We start from the raw sequence: 26,711 nt of genomic DNA on the forward strand, positions 1-26,711 counted from the left end.
AAAAAAAAGAAGTATTTTTACAGAAAATTCACTTAAGGGGAGTGTGAAAGGAAGTGACAAAAAGTGAATTCTTTTTATGGGGATACTTATATCTCAAAACTGAAGGTAACAGATGTGAACATTGGTATTTGGAATCTCCTTTAAACATAAAGAAATACAACTTCTGTTTTTTTTTTTTTGGGGGGGGGGGGATAAATCAACTTAACTGCAGTGGGGTGAAAAAGGAGTTGAGACCAATTGATTTTACTGTTCATAATGTACTTGATTCTGATCATAAACTGATCATTTTAAATCTTTCCTGGGTTTGTTTTCAAGAGCCATCTTTTCATTTTGAGAACTTTGTTAGATTCCAGTAGATTTTCCTGGCATATAAATAAAAATTTAAACACAATTGAAATAAACGATAAGAATGATATTGACCGTGCAATTGTTCATCTCTATAATAAGGTCAATAATGCACGGAAGTATATCATTCGTATCGCCAGAAATCCTGCGCACTTGCCTATGCACGACAATGGTGCTGGTCAGATTGTCAGCAATGACAACTGCAGCAGATGCAATATACCACCAAGAAGCGGTCTTGCATCTTGCTGCGGGGTCCAGAACATCAATAATAATAATAATAATAATAATAATAATAATAATAATAATAATAATAATAATAATAATAATAATAATAATAATAATAATAATAATAACCTAAATTCAACTAATATCACCCATCCTAATAATAAAAATAATGTTCTGGACCATCATCAAAATGTGTGGACCATGCTGGAAATGGGTCCTGGCCGGGTAATGACTACGAATGCAGTCCGACCACGGGTTCAGTACCGCCAAGGCACCCAAGACGACACCACGCCGGATTTCCTCAAGGATTTGATCCATATTAAAAAAACTTATAGGAAAAAATGGCAAAGATTTAGGGACCCAAATGACCAGGTGGAATACCTGGAGCTAGCCCGGGAAGTACAAAATCAATTACTAGAAAGAAAGATTGAAAAATGGGAGGAACTTTGCTGACAGATCGTGATTATATATAAAATGTTAAGCATTCAATTATAAATTTCCCAAGAAAACCCCATGGCTTTGCTCAATTCAAAATATTCCGGAGTTTCAAGTTCCCCAGTCGGATCTCCGGGGGGAACTACGTTGAGAGAAGCCTCAAGAAATGTGCGATGCTGTGAGGAACAGTATTGTTTAGGAACTTGGAATGTAAGATCCATGTATCAAGGAAAGCTGGATATAGTCAAACGAGAAATGAAGAGACTGGGCATCGATATACTGGGAATAAGCGAAGTGAGATGGATTGGTATGGGTGAATTTGCTACAGATGAGTACATGGTCTACTATTCTGGACATGAAAACCAAAGGAAAAATGGAGTTGCCCTCATAGTTAGCAACAGGGTGCATAACACTATAATTGGGTGCAATTTTAAAACTGATAGAATGATGTCTGTACGTTTTCAAGGCCAACCTTTTAACATCACAGTCATACAAATTTACGCACCAACCACAGAAGCTGAAGAGGAAGATACTGATCAGTTCTATGAAGACTTACGAGAATTGCTACAGTTAACACCAAAGAAGGATGTCGTCTTCATTATTGGCGACTGGAATGCCAAAGTAAGAAATCAAACTGTAGATGGAGTAACGGGAAAATTTGGCCTTGGCACAACAAATGAAGCTGGACAGAGACTCCCAGAATTCTGTCAAGACAACTCACTGGTCATTACCAACACAATGTTTCAATTGCCCAAACTACACCTATACACCTGGACCTCGCCAGATGGTAAATGTCGGAATCAGATCGACTACATACTCTGTAGTCAGAGGTGGAGGAGCGCTGTATAGTCATCCAAAACAAGGCCTGGAGCTGATTGTGGATCAGATCACGAGCTCTTAATTTCCAAATTTTGGCTCAAATTAAAAAGGATTGACAGAGCCAAACCATCAAGCAGATATGACCTAAATAGCATACCTCTTGAATATAAGTAGAGGTTAGAAACAGATTTAATGGATTAGATTTAACAGATAGAGTTCCAGAAGAGCTATGGTCAGAAGTACGCTGTGTTGTTAAGGAGACAGCGGAAAAGCATATTCCCAAGAAAAAGAACAAGAAGAAGGCCAAATGGTTATCGGGTGAAGCACTACAAATAGCAGAAGAAAGAAGGAATGCAAAAATCAAAGGGGAAAGATCGAAGATGTCTAAATTAAATGCAGAGTTTCAGAAACTAGCTAGAAGAGATAAGAATGCCTTTTTGAATGAACAATGCAAGGAAATTGAGGAAAATAACAGACTGGGTAAGACAAGAGATCTTTACATAAGAATTGGAGACATCAGAGGGAAATTCCAGGTGAAGATTGGAATGATAAAAGATAAAAATGGAAAAGATCTTACTGAAGCAGAGGAGATTAAGGAAAGGTGGAGGGAATATGTAGGCAATTTGTATAGGAAAGAGCGGAATACTCCTGATGATGAAGTTACTCTGTTGTCAGAGCCAGAACCAGATATCCTACAAAGTGAGGTCAAGTGGGCCCTAGAAAGTATTGCAAACAATAAGGCAAGTAGTTATGATGGAATCCCAGCAGAACTGTTCAAAATCCTAGGAGAGGATGCTGTGAAAGTGCTACATTCAATATGTCAGCAAATATGGAAAACCCAGCAGTGGCCAAAAGATTGGAAAAACTCAGTGTTCATCCCAATTCCAAAGAAGGGCAGCGCTAAAGAATGTTCAAACTACTGAACAATCGCACTTATATTGCATGCTAGTAAGGTTATGCTCAAGATCCTGCAAAATAGGCTTCGGCAGTATGTAGATCGAGAACTACCTGAAGAACAAGCCGGTTTCCGCAAAGGCAGAGGAACCAGAGATCAAATTGCTAATATTCGCTGGATTATGGAGAAAGCAAGAGAATTCCAGAAAGACCTATACTTATGCTTTATTGACTATGCTCAAGCCTTTGACTGTGTTGACCACAATAAATTGTGGCAAGTACTCAAGACTATGGGAGTACCAGATCATCTTATTTGCCTTGTGAGAAATCTCTACTCTGATCTGGAAGCTACGGTGAGAACCCTATATGGAACAACTGAATGGATCAAGATTGAGAAAGGTGTACGTCAAGGCTGCATATTGTCACCTTACTTATTCAACTTATATGCAGAGTATGTGATGAGGAATGCCAAATTAGATGAAACAGAAACTGGAGCTAAAATTGATGGGATACATATAAATAACCTTAGATATGCTGATGACACACCCTGTTGGCAGAAAGTAAAGAACAACTTAAGTATCTACTAATGAAGGTGAAAGAAGAAAGTGCAAAAGCTGGACTAAGGTTGAATATCAAGAAAACAAAGATCATGGCAACTAAACCTATCACCTCTTGGCATATAAATGGTGAAACAATGGAGGTTGTTCCTAGTTTCATCTACTTGGGCTCCAAAATAACTGCTGATGGCGATTGCAGCCATGAAATTAAAAGACGCTTGCTCCTTGGGAGGAAGGCAATGGCCAACCTTGATAACATTTTCAAGAGTAGAGACGTAACTTTAAGAACAAAGATTTGTATAGTGAAGGCTATGGTCTTTCCAGTAGCAATGTACGGAAGCAAAACCTGGACAGTAAGAAAGGCTGAGCGTCGAAGAATAGACGCATTTGAACTATGGTGTTGGAGAAAACTCCTTAGAGTTCCGTGGACTGCGAAGAGGTCTAAAGTCCATATTACAGGAAATCAACCCAGGCTGTTCACTGGAAGGTCAAATACTCAGACAGAAACTAAAGTACTTCGGTCATATTATGAGAAAACATGATTCACTGGAAAAGACCTTAATGCTGGGGAAGACTGATGGTAACAGGAGAAGAGGGCGACAACGGATGAGGTGGATTGATGGCATCAAGGAAGCCACGGCTCTCAATTTAGAAAAACTTCGGAAAATAGTTCATAACAGGAAGAAATGGCGCACTTTGGTCTATGGGGTCACGGAGAGTCGAAAGCGACTAAACGACTAACAACAAAAACAACATAATACCGTAGCGAAGCAGGGGTATCTTGCTAGTTTATTATAAAAGACCTAGCCATCCTGACAGAAACTCTATATACCCTAGTAACATCCCATACAGCCGCTGAGTGTTAGCATTTGCCCTGCTTGTAGCATCTAGTTTGCTGTCGGCTATCGCTACGTTCCATCCTCAGCTTCATTATTTAGTTAAAAAAAATTGTCATTCTTTTTCGCTGTATTGCACTGTATAACAACACTAATAACACTAAGGAAAGAGAGAAACAACTGTCCTTCCAGGAATTTCCATGCTGTAATCTTCTACTAAAGAAAGAGAAATGATTTAAGGCTATTTCCTGCCTAGGTAAGAAGCTGGCTACCTCATTATTTTATTCTTTCATTAAGTGTGCCCACTGGTCCTCTTGCATGAGTATATGACCTTATACTTAAAATTCATGAAATTTAAATAATTACTGTACAGTATATGAAATTATATTCCCACCCATCTGGTTTAGGTGATGGAAAGAAACATAAAAAATCAGGAAGTGTACAGTCAGAGTTCCCTACTTACCATAAATAAAAAATAGTGAAATGCAAACAACCAAGGAGGCAGTTAAAGCAAAACCATGAACATCCAGATAGTGATGAAGAAAACAAGCAAAGGTGTACCAAACATATTATCACCAGTGTGTAAACGACACTGATATAACAGATTAGGATGACATACGGAGCTGTATTGTGTTAAAAACTGAAAGTGTCCAGACTGAATATCCGACTCTTCTTGTTCAAAAGTGCTGGGAAGTCAGTAATTCAAAATGTGCATATCGCAGACAGACATAAACTGAAATTGTTGCAGGCTACTGTAAAGAAACTGAAAAAGATACACAGAGACCTTCATGAAGAGTTCAAGAATATGAATATAAAGTGCCTCTGAAAATAATGATGTGAAGGTGATTTTCCTTGAAAGAACAGAAATGTGCCTTACGACAAGTTAAGCACATGTGCAGTGAAATAACCATCAAACACACATTTTTTTGGCAAAGGAAATCCCTCTCTGTATGAGTTTGTGTGAAAGAGCCTTTGGTTCTCTTATCATCTACGATATGACTATTCGACCTGAGGTTCAGTATTTGCAGGATAATTTAGCTAGGAGGACGATATTGCCACACGACTTACATTTTTCAAGGGTTAGCATCTCATATTGTAATTCCTCCATGCTACCTCTTCAATGATAATACGACTGAGTCTGAGCTAAAAGAACTCTAGCTGAAAGTCATTTTTGAAGTAGAAAATACTAGTCTTACTTTTATTATAACACTGACTTCCTGAGATACCCCTTGCAACTACTGCCATATCAGAGTGTGAGGAGTCTCTTTCTCGATGCAAGATGTACAGTGCTCAATGAAGAGAAGTCCAGTATCCCAAAGAATCTCAGAATGCTGTATGAACTGTAGAAGGGTAAAATGTGGAAGCGTGTTTGTCTTTTGATGGCATTCATCTAGGTCAAAACTTACGTTCTTGCAAACGATTTCCATACTGCAGCCAAGTCATTAGCAGGGCTCAGACTGATGACCTAATAAATGCTCAGAAATGACCTGTAAAGTTACCTAAAAATCCTTTAAAAATGACTAATAGCAAGAAAATGACCTAAAAATGTGAAGGAAAATATATATTTACCCAAAAAGTAAATACATGCATTATATATATTACCTTTAATTTGTAATGAAGTGAATAATAATAATAATAATAATGATGATGATGATGATGATGATAATAATAATAATAATAATAATAAGAAGAAGAAGAAGAAGAAGAAGAAGAAGAAGGAATACTGTTTAAGTTATTTTATTTTATTTTATGGTAATGAAAGGTGCCTGCAGAGAACAGCAAAGGCTGTAATATGTACGTTGGTGTCTTTCAGGGTGAAATAGATATGTTTACAGCAGAACTTCTATTTGTACCACTTAATGCAAGAATACCACCTTTACTTGTTCAACAGGAAAATATGCCAGAGTCTTGTCCACTATTAAATGATTCCCTTTATTTGGCTCGATTTGTGAGTTGGGATGAGCCAACCAAACAATCATTTGGTGAGTTATTGGAGTACCTGGGCCTATGCTCCAATACTGGTAAAGAAATAAAGGCAGTCCTGACTGAACTAGACCTAGATATCAATGAATATCCCAAGATGGATGTTAGTGGATTGAAAATAACATACGAGGAACTAACTTGCAGGTATGATTTTTGCCACAAATGTGTCCTAATCATCAATCCCATTGGGGTAAGAGATTTGGATGATGTACTTTCCTGTGAAGGTCTTTATAATGGAAATTATAGCATCTCTGTGGATATAGCTGAGGTTTCATTTTATTTGAAGGAAGACGGTGTGCTCTGGATAAACTAGTCGCCAAGCGTGCCATAAGCATATATTTACCCAACCAGGTGTATCAGCTACAACCTCCAGAAATGTTGATCATTTAATTATGAAGACATGCAGGATATTTTGATATTTTGAATCCTTCCTTAGAAGATTTTAACAAATTACTCCCATTAGTGGGCAGGTTTTCTGACAAGGAAGTCAAAGATGTTATTAGAACACTGGACAGCATTGCAAATGCTCTACAGGAGAAAAAGAGAAAGAAATGGAGCACTATCCCTCCTAAAAACAAAATTTTTGATGACTATGGATCATGAAAACGGTATTCGTACTGGCTTTAGGACTGTAGCTTCTAATAATAGTCACAAGGAGTGGCGCACCTGCACTCGGCAGCCCCAGGTCCCTCTGCCCCAAAGGGCAGCGGCTGAAAAGAGCGGGCTAGGCAGAACTCCACAGTTATAGAGAAGGCAACCTGTCTAGGGGAAAGAAAACCCTGAAAAGAAGCCACCCTTGCAGCATCTGACCCGCGGTGAGCGGCTGCAAACAGCGATTGTACCCATGGTTAAGGGCATCTGAAATATCAGACTTGGCTGTAGGCAAAAATGGCTTACCCGTCAAAGATGGAGACACAAAGTAAAACAAGAGCCTGGGAGAAAACGTCGGTGCCTGGAGATCGCCAGGGCACATCTGGAGCTGGTGCTCGATGTGACAGCAGACGAGCCATTGGTGGTCAAGAGCTGAACAGGCAGGCCCAACAACTCTTCAATGGTTAATTCCAAAAGCTCGGGGGCTGGGTGTGTGTGCCGTCTTCATTAGAATTTATCATAGGTAGGGCCCTGTTCTCATAGATGCCAAGGTCGTCTACACGGCGTCAACTCGAAAGACCTGCAGCAGGCCTCTTCGGAGGCCACATGCCACTATCATCAGTTCATCACTAACAATCTTCTCCCAAGTACTGTACTCACTGCTTTAGAGAATGACTAAGGAAAAGAATTATGCAGAGAAAATGATAACAGCGAACCTCAAATAATGAACCAAGATGTGCCACCTGTACTTCATGATAGTGAAACAAACCTGCAAACTTCTCAAAATTTCCAAAAACTAGAACGCACTTTCCAGACTGCATGGTTTGAATTCATAGGTACTGACCTGACAGCCAGATATCTACTCCCCAAGCTCTGAATAAGTAAATGAACATGTGAATGTGCACATACTACTTCAGCACATCCAAAATGCCACTTCCATAAAGAGCTCCATTGTGCCATCTATTGCTCTGGTTTTGCAGTATTTAGATCCTTGGGACTAAATACACAGCTTCAGAAAACTCCACCCAGCTGGATTCACGATAATGATCCTCCATGGATGAGAAGAATCAAGGAAGGAAAAGGTGAAGACCATCAAGGCCAACTTAGGACATCTATCTCTGGACAGAAAGAACATCAACAGATCAAGAAATTGGTGAAAGAAACCAAGAAAATCATCTGAACATTCAAAATACAAGAGCTAACCCACGACAAACTGACAGACATCATAGACCTTAATATCCAACGACAGAAAGTGCTTTCCAGTAGACTGTGAAGGTATAGAGAAAGTATAAGGAGGCGGCAGGAAAACAGATTCTTCCAAACCAATGAGAAAGCATTCTGTAGATCTCTGCTGACAAAAAGTAAAGGAACAAAAGATCAAGTTCCAAGTCAACACAAAGTTGAAAAATTCTGGTCAGACATCTGGGAAAATCCTGAAAACTATCAAAGGGATGCTTCTTGGCTGGATAATGAGAAACATAAATGTCATGCCAAGTGTGAAAATAACATCCAAGGACTTGAAAGAGTACCTCCAGAAACTAGCAAATTGGAAATCACCAGGTCCATACGGAGTGCCTAGTTATTGGTATGAAGTCCTCTCAAGCAAACAGCAAGTGTTACACAGACATCTATCTCCTTGAGAACCCACAAAATGCATTCAGATTCTTAATGAAAGGTATCACCTACTTGCTGCCTAAGGAAGAAGAAACCAGTAATCCCTCCAAGTACAGACTAATCATTTGTCTGTCAACACTGTTCAAATCATTTACATCCATACTGGCCACCAAAATCTACAATCACTGCCTAAATGCTAGAATCCTGACAGAACAAAAAGGCTGCTACAAGAACTCTAAAGGGTGCAAAGATCAACTTATAATTGACAGTGTGGTAGTTGCCAAGCCACCTATAGAAACAAAAATCTCCACATGACCTATACTGATTATAAGAAGGCCATTAATTCAGTGCTACATGATTACCTCGTGGAAGTCCTCAGAATGTACAAAGTACATCCAGCAGTTGGTAACTACCTGCAGTCAGCAATGTCGGAATGGGCAACACAAGTCCGACTTAGACAGCACTTCCAAATGAGGGAAATCCAGGAGAGGAAGATTCCAAGATGACTCCATTAGTCCCTTGTGGTTTTGTGTAGCTCTTAATCCACTGAGCTGAACACTCAACAGGACAGGCTACGGCTACAACATAAAGGCATCTGAAAAGAACCACAAATTAAGTCACCTCCTCTACAGAGTACTTGGGTTTCCATCAACTTAAAGGGATCCGTAACTCAACCTTCAAAGAAAGACTAAAGACTGCTTTCTTTGAAAGAGCCACAGCTGTTTCAAAATCATTACTAAGTGCAGAAAAAAACTAAAAGCAATTAACTTTTGCAGTCCCTGTTCTCATCTACTCATTTGGTGTCACTAATTGGTCTAAAACAAATTTAGTGGACTTGGAGAGATAAATGAGGACATGTCTGACAACAAACAGAATGTTTCATCCTAATTCTGAAATTGAGCGAATGAATTTGCCACGTCTAAGTGGAAGAAGATGAAAACTCAACCTCAGGAAGATATGCCATGAACAGACAGAAAACTTACCTATCTTTTGTGCTAATGATAAGTTTAGTCCACTCAATCTAAAAAACATGTCGACTCCTCCAAAATTTGCCAACACAGAACAACTACAACAAGCCTGGAAGCAGAAAGAACTCCATGGTTCTTATCTTCACTATCTAAGTCAACCATCTGTTGACAGACTGAAATTCATTCTCTGGCTAAAACACTGCTACCTCCAAGGAGAAACAGAAGAATTCTTGATTGCAATCCAGGATAGAGTCATAAACACGCAAAACTACCGCAAATATACCTCAAAGGAAGAAGTGAATGACAGATACTACGTGAATACACATGCTCATTTCCATTTCAGCACCACTCCAGTGGCTTCTGTGGCAAACATTTAATTTTCTTACTCATTATCACCTAGCCTAACCTAACCTACGACTGCAACTGTCATGAAAACATATTTCAGGCTCCAGCAGAGCATGATAACCACCAAGCGAGTTGGCCATGCAACTGCAAGCTTGCATTCAGGAGATAGTGGGTTCGAACCCCGTCGGCAGCCCTGAAGATGGTTTTCCGTGGTTTACCATTTTCACACCAGGCATTAAGGCTACGACTGCTTCTTTCCCACTCCTGGCCCTTTCCTATCCCACTGTCGTCATAAGACCTATCTGTGTCGTGTGATGTAAAACAAATAATTTAAAAAATAGTATGATAACCTTTCCGCAAAAAGTTACAGCCCGTTTGAAATTTAACCAGGGGTGAGAAAATATAATCTAACCTCTGAAATCTGTGACGCACGCTGCCGTATCATATTCATATTTCATTTCAGTACCTAGTGTTAAATTAACGGCTGCTTCACACCAGGCAGCTGGAATCTGCTACAGAGTAGCTCATGTGAATTCTGTGTCGCCACGCTACTTAGTCACCTTCCCCAGCCTGAGTTCTCCTGTTGCTCTTGTTATTGCCAAAAAGAAACCTTCACAGATTTCATTCACATCTTATGTCGATAGATTGTATGGAAAAAAAGGACTTTTCTCTCTTCGATGATTTATGTGTTGATGGTACCAAGTTTTTTAATTACTTCAGAATGTCAAAGGAATCCTTTAATGAACTCTTCGAAAGTGTGAATACCAAGTTGAGAAAAGCAATACTGGCTAAAGAAATATAGCCTTAACTTTGAGATAAGTTGGAAATGTTAGTCATTACTTGAGACGATGCATTTTTCTTCTCAACTATAGTACTATATTTGTCACAGTTTAAGTTCTAGATGGCTGTATAATTTGTATAATTACATATTCCATGTTTGTTTGGTTCACTTGTCTAGATAGATCATTCACAGTGAATGCAGTTTATAGTATTCTGAAACAGAATACGTAACGAAAAAAGAACTTGAAATGCACAGTGACACTGAAGGGAATTCTGAACGGAACACAACTGAGGGCGAGTAGCTGGACATCCCAATACAAAGCAATGGTTCACTAGCTGTTGCCAGCCGTGGTTGCGAAATCTGCCTCAGCTACTTCACAGTTGGTCGCCGGCTTCTTACTGTAGCTTGGCTACAGAGTAGCCTAGTGTGAAGAGCTCTGTTTAAAACAATGTTTTACAAGCACAGGTGACTGGTAGCCGATTCCTGTTGCCTAATGTGAAGCAACCGTAAACAATTACTTCAGCCTTTATTTCTAAAAAGTGCAATTGGGCACATTATACATTGCAAAAACACAGTCTTTCATTTCAAACTTGAATGTTTGTTTAGACCAGAGTGGTTTACACTAGTCAGAAACATGAGTCAACAGTACTAAATGACTTTGACACTTGATAGCACCTTCAGCAGTCAGCAAGAGAGCTCACTAGTACATGTAGCGAGAAATAAATTGTATTCAATATAAATGCTGCAGCAAGACCAACTAAAATAAGCCCTCAAGGATGAGAGAGAGTAAGACCTCCCAGCAGCAAGAGCCAACGAGCTCTAGCGCCCCCACCAGCATGGACCAGCATCCCAGAGAGCTGGCCCACCCACTGCTACCAGTCCAGACAACCGGTCTATTTCTGTTATCAAGGACAAAGAGCTGGCTTACCCGCTGCCACCAGTTCAGACTTCTGGAGAAATCTGCCAAGGGTAGAGAATCAGCAGACCAGAGAACTCAACTACCAAAACTGGTAAACCAAGATCTTACCCCCTCCTACACCAACTTAAACCCACGACCACTATCAATATAAGAATCAGGGTTGCCTTGGTGGATCGAGTAGCAGAGACCTTGGTAAATTCCGCCACCTAAATACCATCACGCAGATACCCAGGCTTCCTTCAAAACAGCCTTACCAGGCTCCTAAACTTAGCAGCCTTACCCAGAACCAAATCCAGACCTAACTTCAAAACAATGGAACTAAAGAGGAACCAAGACGGTGCATTCAATGATGCTGTAACATCATGCTGCTTATTCTAATTTATAACAAAGTGCCACTAACATCTCCGACTAACAACAATCATTCATATTCTTGCCGCGAATAGCCAGTGATAAATCCTATGTTGTATTTCACTACGCAATATTGGGCGTGGTTAATACCTGGATGGGTACTACCCAGGTCTACACATATTGCTGACTTACATAATTTCAAATACTGTGTCAGTCAATCACTCACTTAAGTGTTCTGTCCACAGAGAAGCTACCTAAAGCATCAACTAAAACCTTAGCTTAATTAATTAAACTTGGGGTAATTAGAGGAAAGAGACAAGTAAGTGGTATTACTTGATTAATAGGTTTAGTTTGGAGATAATTTACTTCTATAAACTAAGTACTGTATTTGTATTATGTTTTAGAAAACACACAATGCATGCTGAATTGGAGCCTTCAGCATTAAAGGTACTCTGGTGGATGAATTGTGCGTGTTTGATTTAAACAAGACCCTGAAGGGAAATTCCACTTTAAAAACAACATCAAACACAAAGTATTATTCTGTGGATTGTAAAATGAGAGAACTATGGAATGAAGAATATTATTCTGTTAGATACAAACACAGGTATCACAACCAATGAGAGTCTTCCTATTTTTAAATACACATTATGGATCACCCTCCTCTGACGAGTCATGTTCATTCTCGGAGTCAGACTGGAAAGTTTGCCACGTAAGTCCATTGCCTGGTGGTTTGTGTCTCGATGGTAGTAGTATATGTCGCCACTTTCTGCCTCGTATTAGACCCAGAAACAGGCGCCAATTTTTTCTTCTGCCCAAGTTGTATGGATTCACATACACCTAAAACAAGCACTGTATAGTCTGTCTCAAAAGTAAATACACATCAATTCACTTATAGCCATTACTGTAAAGACAAATAATTCTGGAAAAAAGTAACATAAAGGTTGGAAGAATGCAGCACCCTCTTGTAAAACTTTTAGTGCTCTATTAGAACAAATACTGACAGCTGATAATACTGAGTAATGCTTGCATTTTAACAATTTCTATTTAAATTCCCTTACAACATTTTACTACAAGGTTGGTTTTAAAAAAAATGGGGGGGGGGTATGATACTCCATGCATGGCAGAGGATCTTCAGACTAGCAATATACCCTACACTATTTTGAATATACAACCTGTGACAATATAGTTCAGTGAATGAAGTCAGAACAGTTGATCCAGCAACACTGGCGACACGCAACGCTGCACCTGCGTAGCAGCAGGTTTTGACCACCTGCTCCTAACGTTGTTCAATTTAGCATCGTGTGTGTGCCATGTAAGACCTCTTTGACACAGTGCGTGTTTAGTGCATTGGTTCTGAACTGCGAACAGGAACATGAACAACCAAAAGATCAATGGACAGTTTTGTTTTAAGCTTGGCAAGACACCAAAAGAAATGCATGCGATGTCGGTACGTGTTTATGAAGATCAAGCACTGTCCTTGAAGTATGTGTATGAGTGGTTCGCCTGTTTTCAAGGAGGCTGGGGAAGTGTTTCTGACAACCCCTGTAGCAGAAGACCAGTGACCGCCGTCAATGACAAAAACATTGAGAAGGTGAAGACATTAATCACGAATGATCAGCGCATGACAGCAGATGAACTGCAGATTAACCATGAATCCGTGCAACAAATCGTTAACCAGAAGTTAGGGAAGCGGAAAACGAATTCTCGTCTTGTGCCACACCACTCGACTGATCAGAAGCAGGCACGTTTAGAGGCTTCACAGGATTTTGTCGAAACAGTGGATGCGACACCAAATTTCTTGAGCATTATCGTCACTGAGGATGAAACCTGATGTCTCAGGTACGACCCTGAAACAAAACGGCAAAGCATGGAAGGGCGTTCTCCGGGATCCCCTTGTCGGAAAAAGGTCAGAGCAGAAAAGTCACGCATCAAAACCATGCTCATCACCTTTTTCGATAGTCAAGGCATTATCCACAAGGAATTTCTACCTGAGGGAACAACGCTGAATGCTGCACAGTACAATGAAATTTTGACCCGTTTCATGAAACGTCTATGCAGGTATGACCCCAGTACGCACAACAAGGTTCATGGTTTTTTTTGTCCATGACAACGCTCGCCCACACACAGCCAATATCGCCAAACAGTTCATGGCAAAAAAGGGGGTGGTGCAACTTGAACATCCCCCATATTCGCCAGATCTTAATCCTCCAGACTACTTCTTATTCCCACGACTCAAAGGAGAGAGATTTGACCATTATTCATGATATCCAACAAAACATGACGAGGCTTTGGAACACCATCCCAAAGGAAGCCTTCTTACAAAGTTTCCAGGACATGTATCGCCGATCTCAGCAGTGCATAGTTATGGGAGGGGACTATTTCGAAGGACAGTGCATTGTTCATCTATGTTGATAGTATAGGACTATTCACCGAACTTTATTGTCACAGGTTGTATATAAGTAATGGAAATCGTTTAAGAAAAGACTAAGTAAACAACTGATGTGGAATCTGCCACCAGGGCAACAGCTCTAAAAGCAGATCAAATGGTAAATGAATGAAAAAGTAGAAGCAAACAAATGATAAATCGTACATAAATATAGGAACATCAACCCTCCTGTGTGTTTCTATTCGTGTTTCTTTGTATTTATGACTTGATTTATAGTAAAATAACTCATTCAGAAGGCATCTCCCCAAATACATTACTTAACCTCTTAACCTGAAAACCCGAGATTTCAGGTTATTAAATTTTACAAAAAATGAAAACTGCAAGAATATTCAGGCAACCTAGTGGTATGCAGAAAATAAACTAAAACCCACAAATATAAACGTTCTGTACACCTTATTACTCAAGTAGCCACAGAGTGGCTCATAATTTTACTTTTCAAATTATCACAGTGAGAGGGCATCAGCCACTGTCACATAGCAATGAACCAGCTGACAGGTAAAAGGAAAAACATGCTTAGAGACATTAACTATTCTTCTCTTGTATTTTATTCATGTTTGTTCTCTTAAGTGGTTAGAGATGAAGAATCTGATCTGAAGTCTAGTGAATTCAAGAGTGGTGTTGCAAACATTGTAAGTGATACTGCATCCTTGGATAACAAAAGTGATTCCGATTCTTCTGACATTACTTGATCGAGTATCAGGGTGAGAAATAGAACAAATGTAAGACTGTCTCCAGCTCCTCCATGACTTCGCTTTACAGGAATATTCACTGCTAAAGCATTTCACAATGTTTACATTTATTTTTTAACAGCAATTGAAAACAAATGAAAGAGAAGCAAACAACACCAGACGGGAGAAAATGGCTGCGGCTTTTTGAAGGACATATCCTATATACAAGAAGAAAACCATCTCCAGACGAGCTAAACTAAGGCACTACAACACAGTGATTAAAACGGAATGTCTTTATGCTAGTGAATGCCTCCAAATGACAGGAAAAGCGGGACTGAGAGAAGCTGAGAAATTTGAAAGAAAGATCCTTCGCAAAATAATGGATCCAAAGATTGTGGATGGACAGTATAGGCTGCGAGGAAGGGAAGAACTTTACCGAGACAATGAAAGGCTAACTGAGTCCATGAGAAAACAGAGACTTAAATTCTATGGGCATTTATTTAGAATGGATGAGAAGAGACTAACAAAAAGGATTTTCACAATACTAGACAGCAGACCTAAAGTGTCGGACAAATGGTTCAGGGAGGTAAGAAAGGATCTCAGACAGGTGGGACTAAATTCGGAAGACATCTCAAACCGAACAAAGTTTAGGTCAGTGATCGACAGATTTCAGGGATTCCATGACGAACCAAAACTTAACCGTGGGTGGACGGACGAAAGAAGACAGGCTGCCAGAGAGAGGATGCTGAAGTTCTGGGCTGTGAGGAAGGCTTCCAGAAACATGTAATTGTTATCTAACGTGGTCTCTAATGGCCGTAAACGAATATATATATATTCTGATTTTTATCATAGGTTATTTTAAACAATGTCTCATTAACATTATAATTCTCCATTATCAAGATTACAGATAGAAGATAGATTAATTAATTAATTATCTTTGAAGTATTACTAATTAATTAATTAATTAGCAATATTTCAAAGGTAACAGAGCTTAGTGTACGTAATAATAAATAATACATTACACTTTACTAATTCACACTCATTCAATCATACAAATTAGTCAGCTGTATTCAGCAGGGGGTCTCAGCAAGTGGTCTTAAATTTAGGTAATGAGATGGTATCTCTGACACTGACAGACAGGGAATTCCGAAGTCCGGAACCCATCACAACAAAAGAATTGTTATACACAGAGGTTTGGTAGATAGGGATAGAAAGGGAGGAACCAGAACAGGTACTTCTGTGGAAGTTGGGATGAAATGTATAGTGGTGTACTTCAGTGAGCAGCCAGTATATCTGTATCTGTATGTTTATCAGGTTTCAGCCATGAAATAGCATGATAGTATGGGCTGACATAACTGAGATTGTAAATAAATCTAAGACAACCACTATGCACTTGCCAAAGATTCAAAGTGTGCTCCTTTGTTGTGTCTATAAGAATAATGTCATAGAAGACACAAATGGGAAGCACTAGTGATTGTACAAGTATGACTGTCATATCACATGACAGAATATTTCTGTTTCTTTTGAGAGAATGAATCAGCATAAATATCTTTTTACAAACACACATAATATGTTCAGACCATTTTAAAGTTTCATTCATTGTCACTCGAAGATTTCTCACACTTTGGTAGAATGGAATACCTCTGCCATTCCGTATGATTATAGGAATAGTTGTCTCATAGAGCAGTCAACAATTTTTGAGAGCTAATGATTAGATGAATCTTGGAGGGGTTAAGGAGGAGCACTGATGTCACTTATGGACAGAGGCCAATCAGAGGTCTTACACTGACAGTACATTTGTAAGTTGTCCACATAAAGATGCCTTTCGTAGATGAAATGTCATTTGTACACAGAATAAAGTGCAAACAGCCTAAAACACTATCCAGTGGGGTGCTTGCCTACCCATTAATCAGTGATCAGTGATCAGTTAATCAGTGAGAGGTTTCATCAAGGTTTATAACCCGTTGCTTTTGTGATTTTTGAAGTACGATGAAAAGAAATTAATAGTTTGTTGGTTGAAGTAGTAAAATTTAATAGACCATGGATGTTTTTAGTGTCAAATGCGATACTAAAATTGAAGAGAGTAAGTATTGTCACCAGTCTTCGGTCCACTGCATGTCTTATCATGTGCTCAGTCACTTTGAGCAGGGCTGTAGCAGTGCTGTGACCCTTCTTGAAGCCAGATTGCAATGGGTCTAGGAGTGAATGGTTGCTTCAGTATTCACACATGCTCATAAATCAGATGATGCTCAAGTGCTTTAGACAGTGTAGGGAGAATAGATATTTGTTAGTAATCAGACGGTTTGGAAGGATTGGATTTCTGAAGCACAGGGATAACATGGGCTTGTTTCCATAGTGTTTTCTTTTACTTTATGTCGCACTGACACAGACAGATTTTATGGTGAATATGGGATAGGAAAATGGGAAGGAAGTGGCCATGGCCTTAATTAAGGTACATTCCAAGAATTTGCCTGGTGTGAAAATGGTAAACCATGGAAAACCATCTTCAGAGCTGCCGACAGTGGGGTAAGAACCCACTCTCTCCTGAATGCAAGCTCACAGCTGTGCAACCTTAACCACATGACCAACTCACTCAGTATTTCCGTAGTGAAAGAAAGGTTCTGGTTGTAAGGCAGTCATTTAATATTTGGATAATGATTGATAAAACAGCTTCAACAATGTTGTGTAACAGGAATACCGTCAACTGCTTGGCTTTTGATCTGAGAGAACATAACGCTTTTCAAAATCTGTTAATAGTTACGGGATGAAATGTAAAACATTACTGGTCAGTTAATAATGGGATTAAGTACTGAGTTAAGGGAATTTTGTACATTAGGTGGTATTCTTTCTTCAGTAAACTATTCATTTAACTTATTGAGAGGTATGTCCAGCACATGAGGTTTTTGCTGAGGCTTTCCTATACCTGAGGAACAAAGCGTGTTCCAAGCACTGTTACAATTCATATTTTTTTTTTCCAGTTATACTTTGTAAGTAAGTAAATTTTCAGTTTTTAATGAGATGCTTAATTTGATTTCTAAATACACAATAGTTTTCAAAGTCATTTTGGACAGGAGTTCGCTTAAAGAAAAAGTGCATTGCGGTAGGCCATGTTTTTAATTTTACTATTTAGCCAAGGACAAGAAGGACGAGTAACTTTTATCCGTTGTTCAGGGGCAATTATGAGAGCGATTACAAGGGAGTAAAACTTGTCTGCTTTAGCGTCTATATCATCCAATAAGAGTATGTCTACCCGATTGGGTAAGTGTCATGTCTTAACTCATCCAAATTAATGCTTTTTTATATGTTTCTAGATATAACATACTTAGGTTTATATTTTGGTGTTTGAAAGGAGTAAGACAGCCAAATAAGTGAAGATGGCTGGGACTGGAATCTGGTTGCGAGTTAAAATTTTGTGTGTGTTATTTGTCACAATGTGGTCAATGAGCATGTGTTGCATAGTTATTTGAGTAAATGTGATTCGTAGGCTCTAAACGGAGGAAGAAGACAGGAAGAAAACATGTCAAATTGTTTTGTCTCATATGTAGTAGTAAGTATGTTAGTACCGGGCGAGTTGGCCATGCAGTTAAGGGCGTGTCGTTGTGAGCTTGCATCCAGGAGGTAGTGGGTTCGAATATCACTGTCGGCAGCTCTGAAGATGGTTTTCCATGGTTTCCCATTTTCACACCAGGCAAATGCTGGGGCTGTACCTTAATTAAGGCCACAGCCGCTTCCTCCCAACTCCTAGGCCTTTCCTATCCCATCGTCGCCATAAGACCTATCTGTGTCGGTGCAACGTAAAGCCACTAGCAAAAAAAAAAAAAAAAAAAGTATGTTAGTGTTAAAGTTTCCTATGGCAATAATATGCTCGTAACTACGCAGTAAGTCAAGTAATTGAAATAGAATTCAGTCATATTTGTTGTTTTTGTGGCTTGTATACAACAACTATCATGAGTTTTTGTTGGTCAACAATGATTTCAAGAAACATGAACTCTGGCCCTAGCTGTAGCTGTGCAAAGTAAAATGGAGAATAGCTTGACGATCCAGTTATTTTCCCGCAACCAAGGAAAATAACTGGATCGTCAAGCTATTCTCCATTTTACTTTGGCGTTTGAAACCACAGTGCCTGATATTGAATGTGTCGCGCTGATCACCGGGAGCTGGCAAGTTGCTTCAATTAATCTGCTCGTCTTCAACTCCTACACGAATATGGACCTTCGTATGTGTTCGATTGTTATGTGACTTTATGCCTGACAGTGTTTAAATAACTGGCTTTGAACAGTTCTCCGCTATTCATAATCATTGTGGGACTTTGCCTAGCGCTGCGTATGCCTTGCTGCCGCTAAGAGAATTGCGCACTGTTTTTCTTTTGAATGACTTGTATTTTACTTCTTCTAAGTTTTACAGTGTCTACCCCCGTTCATTTCCTTTTCATATTGCCTCTTCTACTGATCCTATGCATTGTTTTCCATTTCTTAATCGGCTGATGATGACCTGGACTAGGGTCGAAACCGGTACCTTTTCTAATTATTATTAAATGAGAATGTAATTCACTACATTTCTTATTCTTTGGTATTGAATAGGTGGAATCTCCTTATCAATTATTTCAATTTTAATTGTGATATTCTTCAATACGGATCAATGAAATTTTTAACTTTTAATTGCTGAATAACACAGTGTCCTTGTATTTTGCATTGCATTTTGAAGTTAGAAATGTATTGTGTGTAGACTGGTGCTATGAAGGGTAGCAAATATTTGTTGTGTGATAGCTACATCTGGATTAGGAACATAATCGTGTGAAGTTGACTAGCATGGTGCGTAATAGTCTTGTGATAGTTTAGTTATGGATACAGAAAAGGTCATGAAATTCCTTACTAATGAAGACAAAATTAAAATCTGTCAGAAAGTGGACTGGCACCTGCATCATCAAGCATACAGAGGTGGCGCAAATGTTGAAACTCGCACCTTCGAGTTTCGACTTGATCACTCCAGTTGGTTGAAGTTTTGTCGGATTCAAAATGGTGGCCATTGTCATTCTCTCACAGTTGCTCGTGGTTGAGTGTAACTTCCAATTCATTGTCTAATAGTGTGACTAAAAAATAATCTTTAATAATCCACTGATGTGAAATAAAATGCTTCTGCAATGATATTTTGATATTTTTATGGGCCCCCATGCAAATTTTTTTTATATTTGTTGTCTTTTTTTTCACACCTTCAGTGCACTGTTGTTATTTTATAAGCCCAGTGGAAGAGGTTTTCATACTTGTTCTCTCGTGTTTTTCACACCTTTTAATACTCTCCTCTCATCTTTAGAAATGGCAGTTATACAGTACTTTTCATTGTATCCGCAGACAGATGACATCAAATGCCTTCAACTTGGAAAAAATCGTATCTAGCGTTTCCATATCCCTGTTGGAGAGTTTTTATTCGTGTATTCAGTAGCATGTTTCCTCGCTTAACACATTATTTTTCCTTGTCCCATGCAGAAACGTCTTAATGAGGTTTTACTGTGTATGTATAGCAAATATATCATCCGGCTCGATGGCTGAGTGGTCAGCATCTCAGCCTTCGGTCCTCAGGGCTCTGGCTTGATAGTCGGCCAGGTCAAAGGATTTTAATCTTAAATGGTTAATTTCCTTGACTTAGGGACTGGGTCTTTGTGCTGATGCCAACATCTCTGAAACTCATCCAACACACACAAAACACTACCCTCCATCACATTAGCACACAGTTTCCTGTACACTGCAGACACAACCCCCCCCTCGCTGAAGGGTCTGCCATTCAAGGCCTACAACCGGGCTAACAATAGCCACAGTAAATTATTATTAGCAAATATATCAGATCTTTAATACACATAAATTTGTTCATAAAGTGTAACATGTTTAGAATTTCAATGAAATTGCAGACAAAGCATTGTTAAGGTGTGTTCATTACAGAAGCACAGCACAGCTTATTTCTAGTCTCATCTATTCTCTATGACAGACCTGAAATCATTCGTTACAAACCTTGTTTTTGGCAGCTAGTCTTTTGGTTTCAGTTTTATTGATGTGAGCCTCAATGCTTGTTTCTCCTTTACTAATAAGTCTTGCATGCCACAGAGTTAAGGATCCCAGAGCCACGAACACTCCTGGAAGCAAGATGATCCATATAAATTAGCTCAAAAACCCTAGTACTGGTATTACAAAAAATATTGATAAAAATTATGAATTTATGTATCTGAAGCACCCGGAAGGAGGTAGACTCATTAGTAGAACTTCATACAAAGTTTGTTTCTTAAGTTACTATGACAATATAATTTGATAAACTCTAAGAGGAAAATGAATATACACTAATTTGAGGCTATTCTGCCTCGAATACAATCTTAAAAAGTTATGAGTTTGGGCCACCTCAACATTCTCAAAAATTAGGAAATTAAAACTTATGTAAAATATCTCATTCAATTTCACCAGAATTCTACACAAAATTTCCTTTTAAAGTTATTACCACAGAACAAACTTAAATGATTTTTATGGTTAAAGATGAAAGAAAAACTGACTCTGCAGAAAGTTTATGGAAGATGGAGAAAGGGCACAGCCAAATTAGAATGGGTGGATGATGCTGAGGCAGATTTAAAGACATATGAAATGAGAGCATAGAAGAGGAGATCAATAAACAGAGACAAGTGGATGAATATCTAGGCTCATAAAAAGGCCTTAGAAGAAGAACAAGAATGATGAAAGACATGATATCTTTTGGGTTTTTGCTGTTTGAAAGAGGGAAACTACAGGGCATCTTTATATTTTATGAATGCTGTGTGTCCTCAAAAGGAAAAATTGACCAACCATGACTTCTGTTTCTTTCACATGGCAAAAACCCAAAAGATATAATATCTACTAATATGAGCTGAAAAAGCACCAATCTAAAATGTGATGATGTTAATTTTTCTTTACAAACTCTTTTAAATTCTAAGAACTCCAGCTACCAAGCTCGATAGCTGCAGTCGTTTAAGCGTGACCAGTATCTAGTATTCGGAAGATAGTGGGTTCGAGCCCCAATGTCGGCAGCCCTGAAGATGGTTTTCCATGGTTTCCCATTTTCACACCAGGCAAATGCTGGGGCTGTACCTTAAATAAGGCCACGGCCGCTTCCTTCCCACTTCCTAGTCCTTTCCTGTCCCATCATCACCATAAGACATATCTGTGTCAGTGCAACGTAAAGCAACTTGAAAAAAAAAACAACAACTCCAGCTAATAGCAATCTTCTTCTTCTGTAGCTTTTCCCACATCTGTGGAGTCATGGGTGCGAATGTGTCAAACATGTGAATATGGCCCTGTTTTATGGCTGGATGCCCTTCCTGATGCCAACCCTATGTGGAGGGATGTAATCACTATTGCATGTTTCTGTGTGGTGTGGTGTATTGTATGAATATGAAGAGGAGAGTGTTGGGACAAACAAAAACACCCAGTCCCATGCCAGAAGAATTAATCAGACATGATTGAAATCCCTGACCGGCTGCGAACCAAAACTGGTACCCTCTGAACTGAAGGCCTCAATACTGACCATTCAGCCAAGGCCTCCAGCTAACAACAATTTTATATTATGTGACAATGAAGATGGAGAGTACAGGGTGGGAAGGAAGACTATAATGCTGGCGGGCTAGTGGTGAGCAAAATAACACCCCTAGTGAATTGTTGGCTGGGCTCCTTATAACATGCTGTAAACTGGGTAACAATGGTTAAAGCCCCAGAGTGATCTGGGAACAGAAACTGTAAGATACTTTCTCAAGAATCTTCTACAAACCTATATAAAGAGTGAAGTCTTAGTCAACAGTAAGAACAGACAACCTCCCTGAGTAGTGATTTTAGTTTTTAGGACCGTCACAACCCATTACAGTATCTTTGTAAGTCAGTCTTGAGTGAGTTACGAGACAGTAGCGAGTCAGTGTGTCTGCAAGGAGTAAGAGGGTCTTGATTACTCAAACTGTGATGAGATTGGAAGTGAACTGCTCTGGGAATGAGACTGTGCTGTGGGAGTCTGTGTAGGAGTTTGGCACAAGAAGGCTGTGTGTGTTTGGCTACATTTGAGAATACAAACTAAGTGAAGTGGAAAACTCAAATGCAAGTGTACTTGTAACTAACAGTAAACAGTAGTTTAAAAAATTTAGTCAACAGTAAGAACAGACAACCTCCCTGAGTAGTGATTTTAGTTTTTAGGACCGTCACAACCCATTACAGTATATTTGTAAAACATGACTTTTGATTTGAAATCTTTAAAATATTACCAATAAAAATTAATAAATTTTGCCAAAATTTCTGCAGCATTTCAAAGAATTATGATATAATGTTTTGTTCCTTGAACAACTTCTACAACTCACTCACTTCAAGTTTGACTTTCTATAACCTCAGCACTAAGTGGGATGAAGTGGTCAGCTCTGTGCTCACTTGCCTAGGAATTAACTTGGTACTAACTTCTATTGTAGGCAAAGTGCTATTTTTTTTTTTTTTTGCTACTTGTTTTACGTCGCACCGACACAGATAGGTCTTATGGCGACGATGGGACAGGGAAGGACCAGGAGTGGGAAGGAAGCGGCTGTGGCCTTAATTAAGGTACAGCCCCAGCATTTGCCTGGTGTGAAAATGGGAAACCACGGAAAACCATTTTCAGGGCTGCCGACAGTGGGGTTCGAACCTACTTTCTCCCGAATACTGGATACTGGCCGCACTTGAGCAACTGCAGCTATTGAGCTCGGTGTAGGCAAAGTGATCTATGTGCCTCCTCAGAAGGGGAAGTCTCTCATTTCTAAATTTGTTGACTTCCTAATGGGGAGTCAAACCCAGGTCGTTCCGAGCAAAATGAGCACGTCTTTACAGCCTCAACTAGGCAGCTCCACCAATGGAGAAGATTGGTGGGTTAAAATTCCACTCTTAAGCACACTCACTTCTCCAGAGTTTGTGAATAGAGAAAGTCTGTCTGAATAAGCAACCCACAGTTTTGTCACTTCTCATGATATACGTAATTTTCATCAGCATCATTTTACAAGACAACGTTATAATACTTGGTGCTCCAATAATACATGTGTCTATGGCATGTAGATTTCACAGAATCTGAAAACTTCTCAATATCTTGCAGAGGAGACCTGTTTCAAGAGTCTTCTGGGAACACTAAGCATGCTGCCTTAAACAAATAAAAATAGGAATAGGAAATGGCTAAGGTACAGCCCCAGCATTTGCATGATGTGAAAATGGGAAACCACAGAAAACCATCTTCATGCCTGCCAACAATGCGGTTCAAAACCCACTATCTCCTGAATGCAAGCTGACAGCTACGTGACCCAAACTGCACAGCCACTCGGTTGGTAGCATTCTTCTTATATTATTTGGTCCACTGAGGGCGATAACACACCATAATGTTAAATGGACAAGTCAGTACACAGTACAGTCTTTCACTCACAGCGAATAGCATGGAAGTACATGCAAGTGGGAAGAAAGTTTGTAGGAGGAGAAGGTTTCATCTACTCCAGTCAACCCATGAAGCAGATAGCAGACTCTAGCATTTCATTTGAGCCTTAGCCTTCGATTTACGGTGGATAGGAAAAATCTGAACCCTTCTGCTAAAAGTAATAATTTACTGAATGTAACATTTTTAGCATACTGGGAGAAGAAAGTGGAAAAGATCTGGCAAGTGGATTAAGACAGCAAAGAAGAAGAAAATGATGATGATGATTCTTACCACATATTTATGGCTACCAAGAAAATGTCATTTTCACAGAGGTTCCAGAAAATAAAGTGCAAGTTATATTTGTTTCAAGTACCGTACCCAGTGTATTTTACTTTCGAAAGCAAAATTACACAGGGCATAATTTGCCATTTGAAAAGTCATGAGATATTTCAAAACAGTCAAGCACCACCCTAGTAGTTCTTCTACTCTGCAGGCTGCAATTGAAGCTTAAACTAATTTCTGTTCTTCTACAATCCTTTTTTGCAAATAAGTAGCTATAATTTTACAGTTAAAAGAAACAAAAAACAAATAAATAATCATAATTCAAAGGAATAAATATCATTCAATTTGATTAAATTGCAAAATATGTTTCATTTGTTTTGAAGAGTTCCCATACCGAGTTTTATTTTTATTTCAGTTCTCTTTGCAAACAAGCAGTTATGTTTAATATTAACGGATGTGACCGAAGTTTGGATGGTGGGGGGGTGGGAGGTCGTTGAGATCTCGTCGTGTTTTGAGAAATTTCTGTGATGCTTTATTTAATTTTGGAAATGTGAACTCTGATATATTGCTTTTATTGCTTTATCGTTTTGAACTCATGAACTATTGAAAATTATCAGTATAGGAAAATTTTAATTATAATGATTCTTTTAGGCCCATTAAGAAGAATAAATTAAGAAAATTTGTATTGTCATTAATCATTAATATTTTGTGAAGTTTTTGATGTATGTACTTTTGTGAAATTTTTGTGGCATGTACTTTGGTGGCAGGGTGTAGCTACATGTGCCGTTGTTAGTAGGATGATCCTTGTTATTTTCAGTTTCATCAGAAAGAAATGTTCTCGAACTTAGCTCATCAAAAATTGGGAGACCTCATTGGTCGAAATAAAAACCTTTTTAATTGGTGAACGTGGGTGTTGAGCGGAGATTCCGCGAGCTGATTGGTCCCCGTGATTGCATGATTTACAGTTTCTTGTGCCTCCATGTGTGGAGAGCTTGTTTGAGTGTCCTTTGCTACTGACCAGCTTAGCGGCCGGACGCGCTCTATGTCCGTCCAGTCTCGGGATTCTAGCCCCGAGGTAAGCGCTATTATTCCTTCTTGTGTTTCGGCCTTTAATGTGTTTTATGTAACTTCTGTTAAAATGTAAATTACAATTCGTGCATCGGAGTTTACTCTTGATATTCAACATTTGCCAATTTGAACATCAAAAGGATTTAGCCTTTCAGCTAGTCTGTGAAACTTGTTTTTGGAGGCAATTCTCTTTTCTAGATCAAAAAATTGTATCTAAATATATATTTAACCTTTCTTTTCTGGATTCGCGATATTGTCAGTCACACATAAAATTTGGTTTTAATTTGAGTTTGCCTCATGTAGTTCTGCTTCAATTATTGTGTTCAGGTTATTCCGTTGTTATAATTTTATTTTATTTAAAGATTATTAGTATGTAACTAGTGTTCACTGGCACTTTGATGTTTTTAATTTTTCACTTACCATGTTGCTTTGTTTGTTCATTTTATGTTGTAACTTTATTTTCGTCTTAATTTAGTAAAGTCTCAAGGGTAACCGTCGTCTACCTCTTTTTCCCAACAACGTCATATGTTCCCATGGACCTCATAGGGTTCCTTCCGCTCTCCACTTCCTGTCATTAGTTACCGTATAATATACCTCCATTTTTATTTTTATTTTATGATAATGTTTTATTTTTTCTAAATTCACTTTTTTTTTTAATGTCCAAATCCAACTGTTACAGACAGAAGGTTCAATGTACAGTACCGTCAAGGCAAGGAATTCTAAAACAGAGCTCGATAGCTGTAGTCGCTTAAGTGCGGCCAGTATCCAGTAATTGGGAGATAGTGGGTTCGAGCCCCACTGTCGGCAGCCCTGAAGATGGTTTTCCATGGTTTCCCATTTTCACACCAGGCAAATGCCAGGGCTGTACCTTAATAAAGGCCACGACCACTTCCTTCTAGTTCCTAGGCCTTTCCTATCCCATCGTCGCCATAAGACATATCTGTGTCGGTGCGATGTAAAGCAAAAAAAAAAAAAAAAAAAAAAAAAGGAAAGGAATTCTAAAAAGATGCTGGGTATGTGTTACAACAGATTAACTGAAAACCTGATGCTTTAAAACAGCTCAGTCTTGCAATTTGAGAGAGATATGTTTACATCACATTGTGATTCACACATGTGTGCAGAAAGCACCACGCAATTCACTTCGACTCAAGAGAGGTTATGAGATTCTTGAGA

At 39.0% G+C, this 26,711-nt stretch overlaps 1 protein-coding gene across 6 annotated transcripts in view; it reads right to left on the reverse strand.

The window, feature by feature from the left end:
• The window catches only part of LOC136857038 (palmitoyltransferase ZDHHC16), a 135,073-nt gene that overhangs the window by 51,903 nt on the left and 56,459 nt on the right, over positions 1–26,711 (reverse strand). For 2 of the 6 annotated variants that reach the window (XR_010858501.2, XM_067135387.2), the window contains exons 8-9: positions 20,777–20,898; positions 12,317–12,497 (exon numbers count right to left, since the gene is read on the reverse strand). Coding sequence is in view for 4 of the 6 variants with exons in the window: in XM_067135387.2 (XP_066991488.2) it covers positions 12,317–12,497; positions 20,777–20,898 (303 nt within the window). In the remaining 2 variants the exon portion in view is untranslated. Of the gene's footprint in view, positions 1–7,543; positions 8,895–12,316; positions 12,498–20,776; positions 20,899–26,711 lie in introns of those variants that run through there. The other 4 variants (XM_067135390.2, XM_067135389.2, XR_011017530.1 and 1 more) reach the window with 3 other exon arrangements.

Source organism: Anabrus simplex, chromosome 1, assembly GCF_040414725.1.
Source record: "Anabrus simplex isolate iqAnaSimp1 chromosome 1, ASM4041472v1, whole genome shotgun sequence".
Lineage (NCBI taxonomy): Eukaryota > Metazoa > Arthropoda > Insecta > Orthoptera > Tettigoniidae > Anabrus > Anabrus simplex.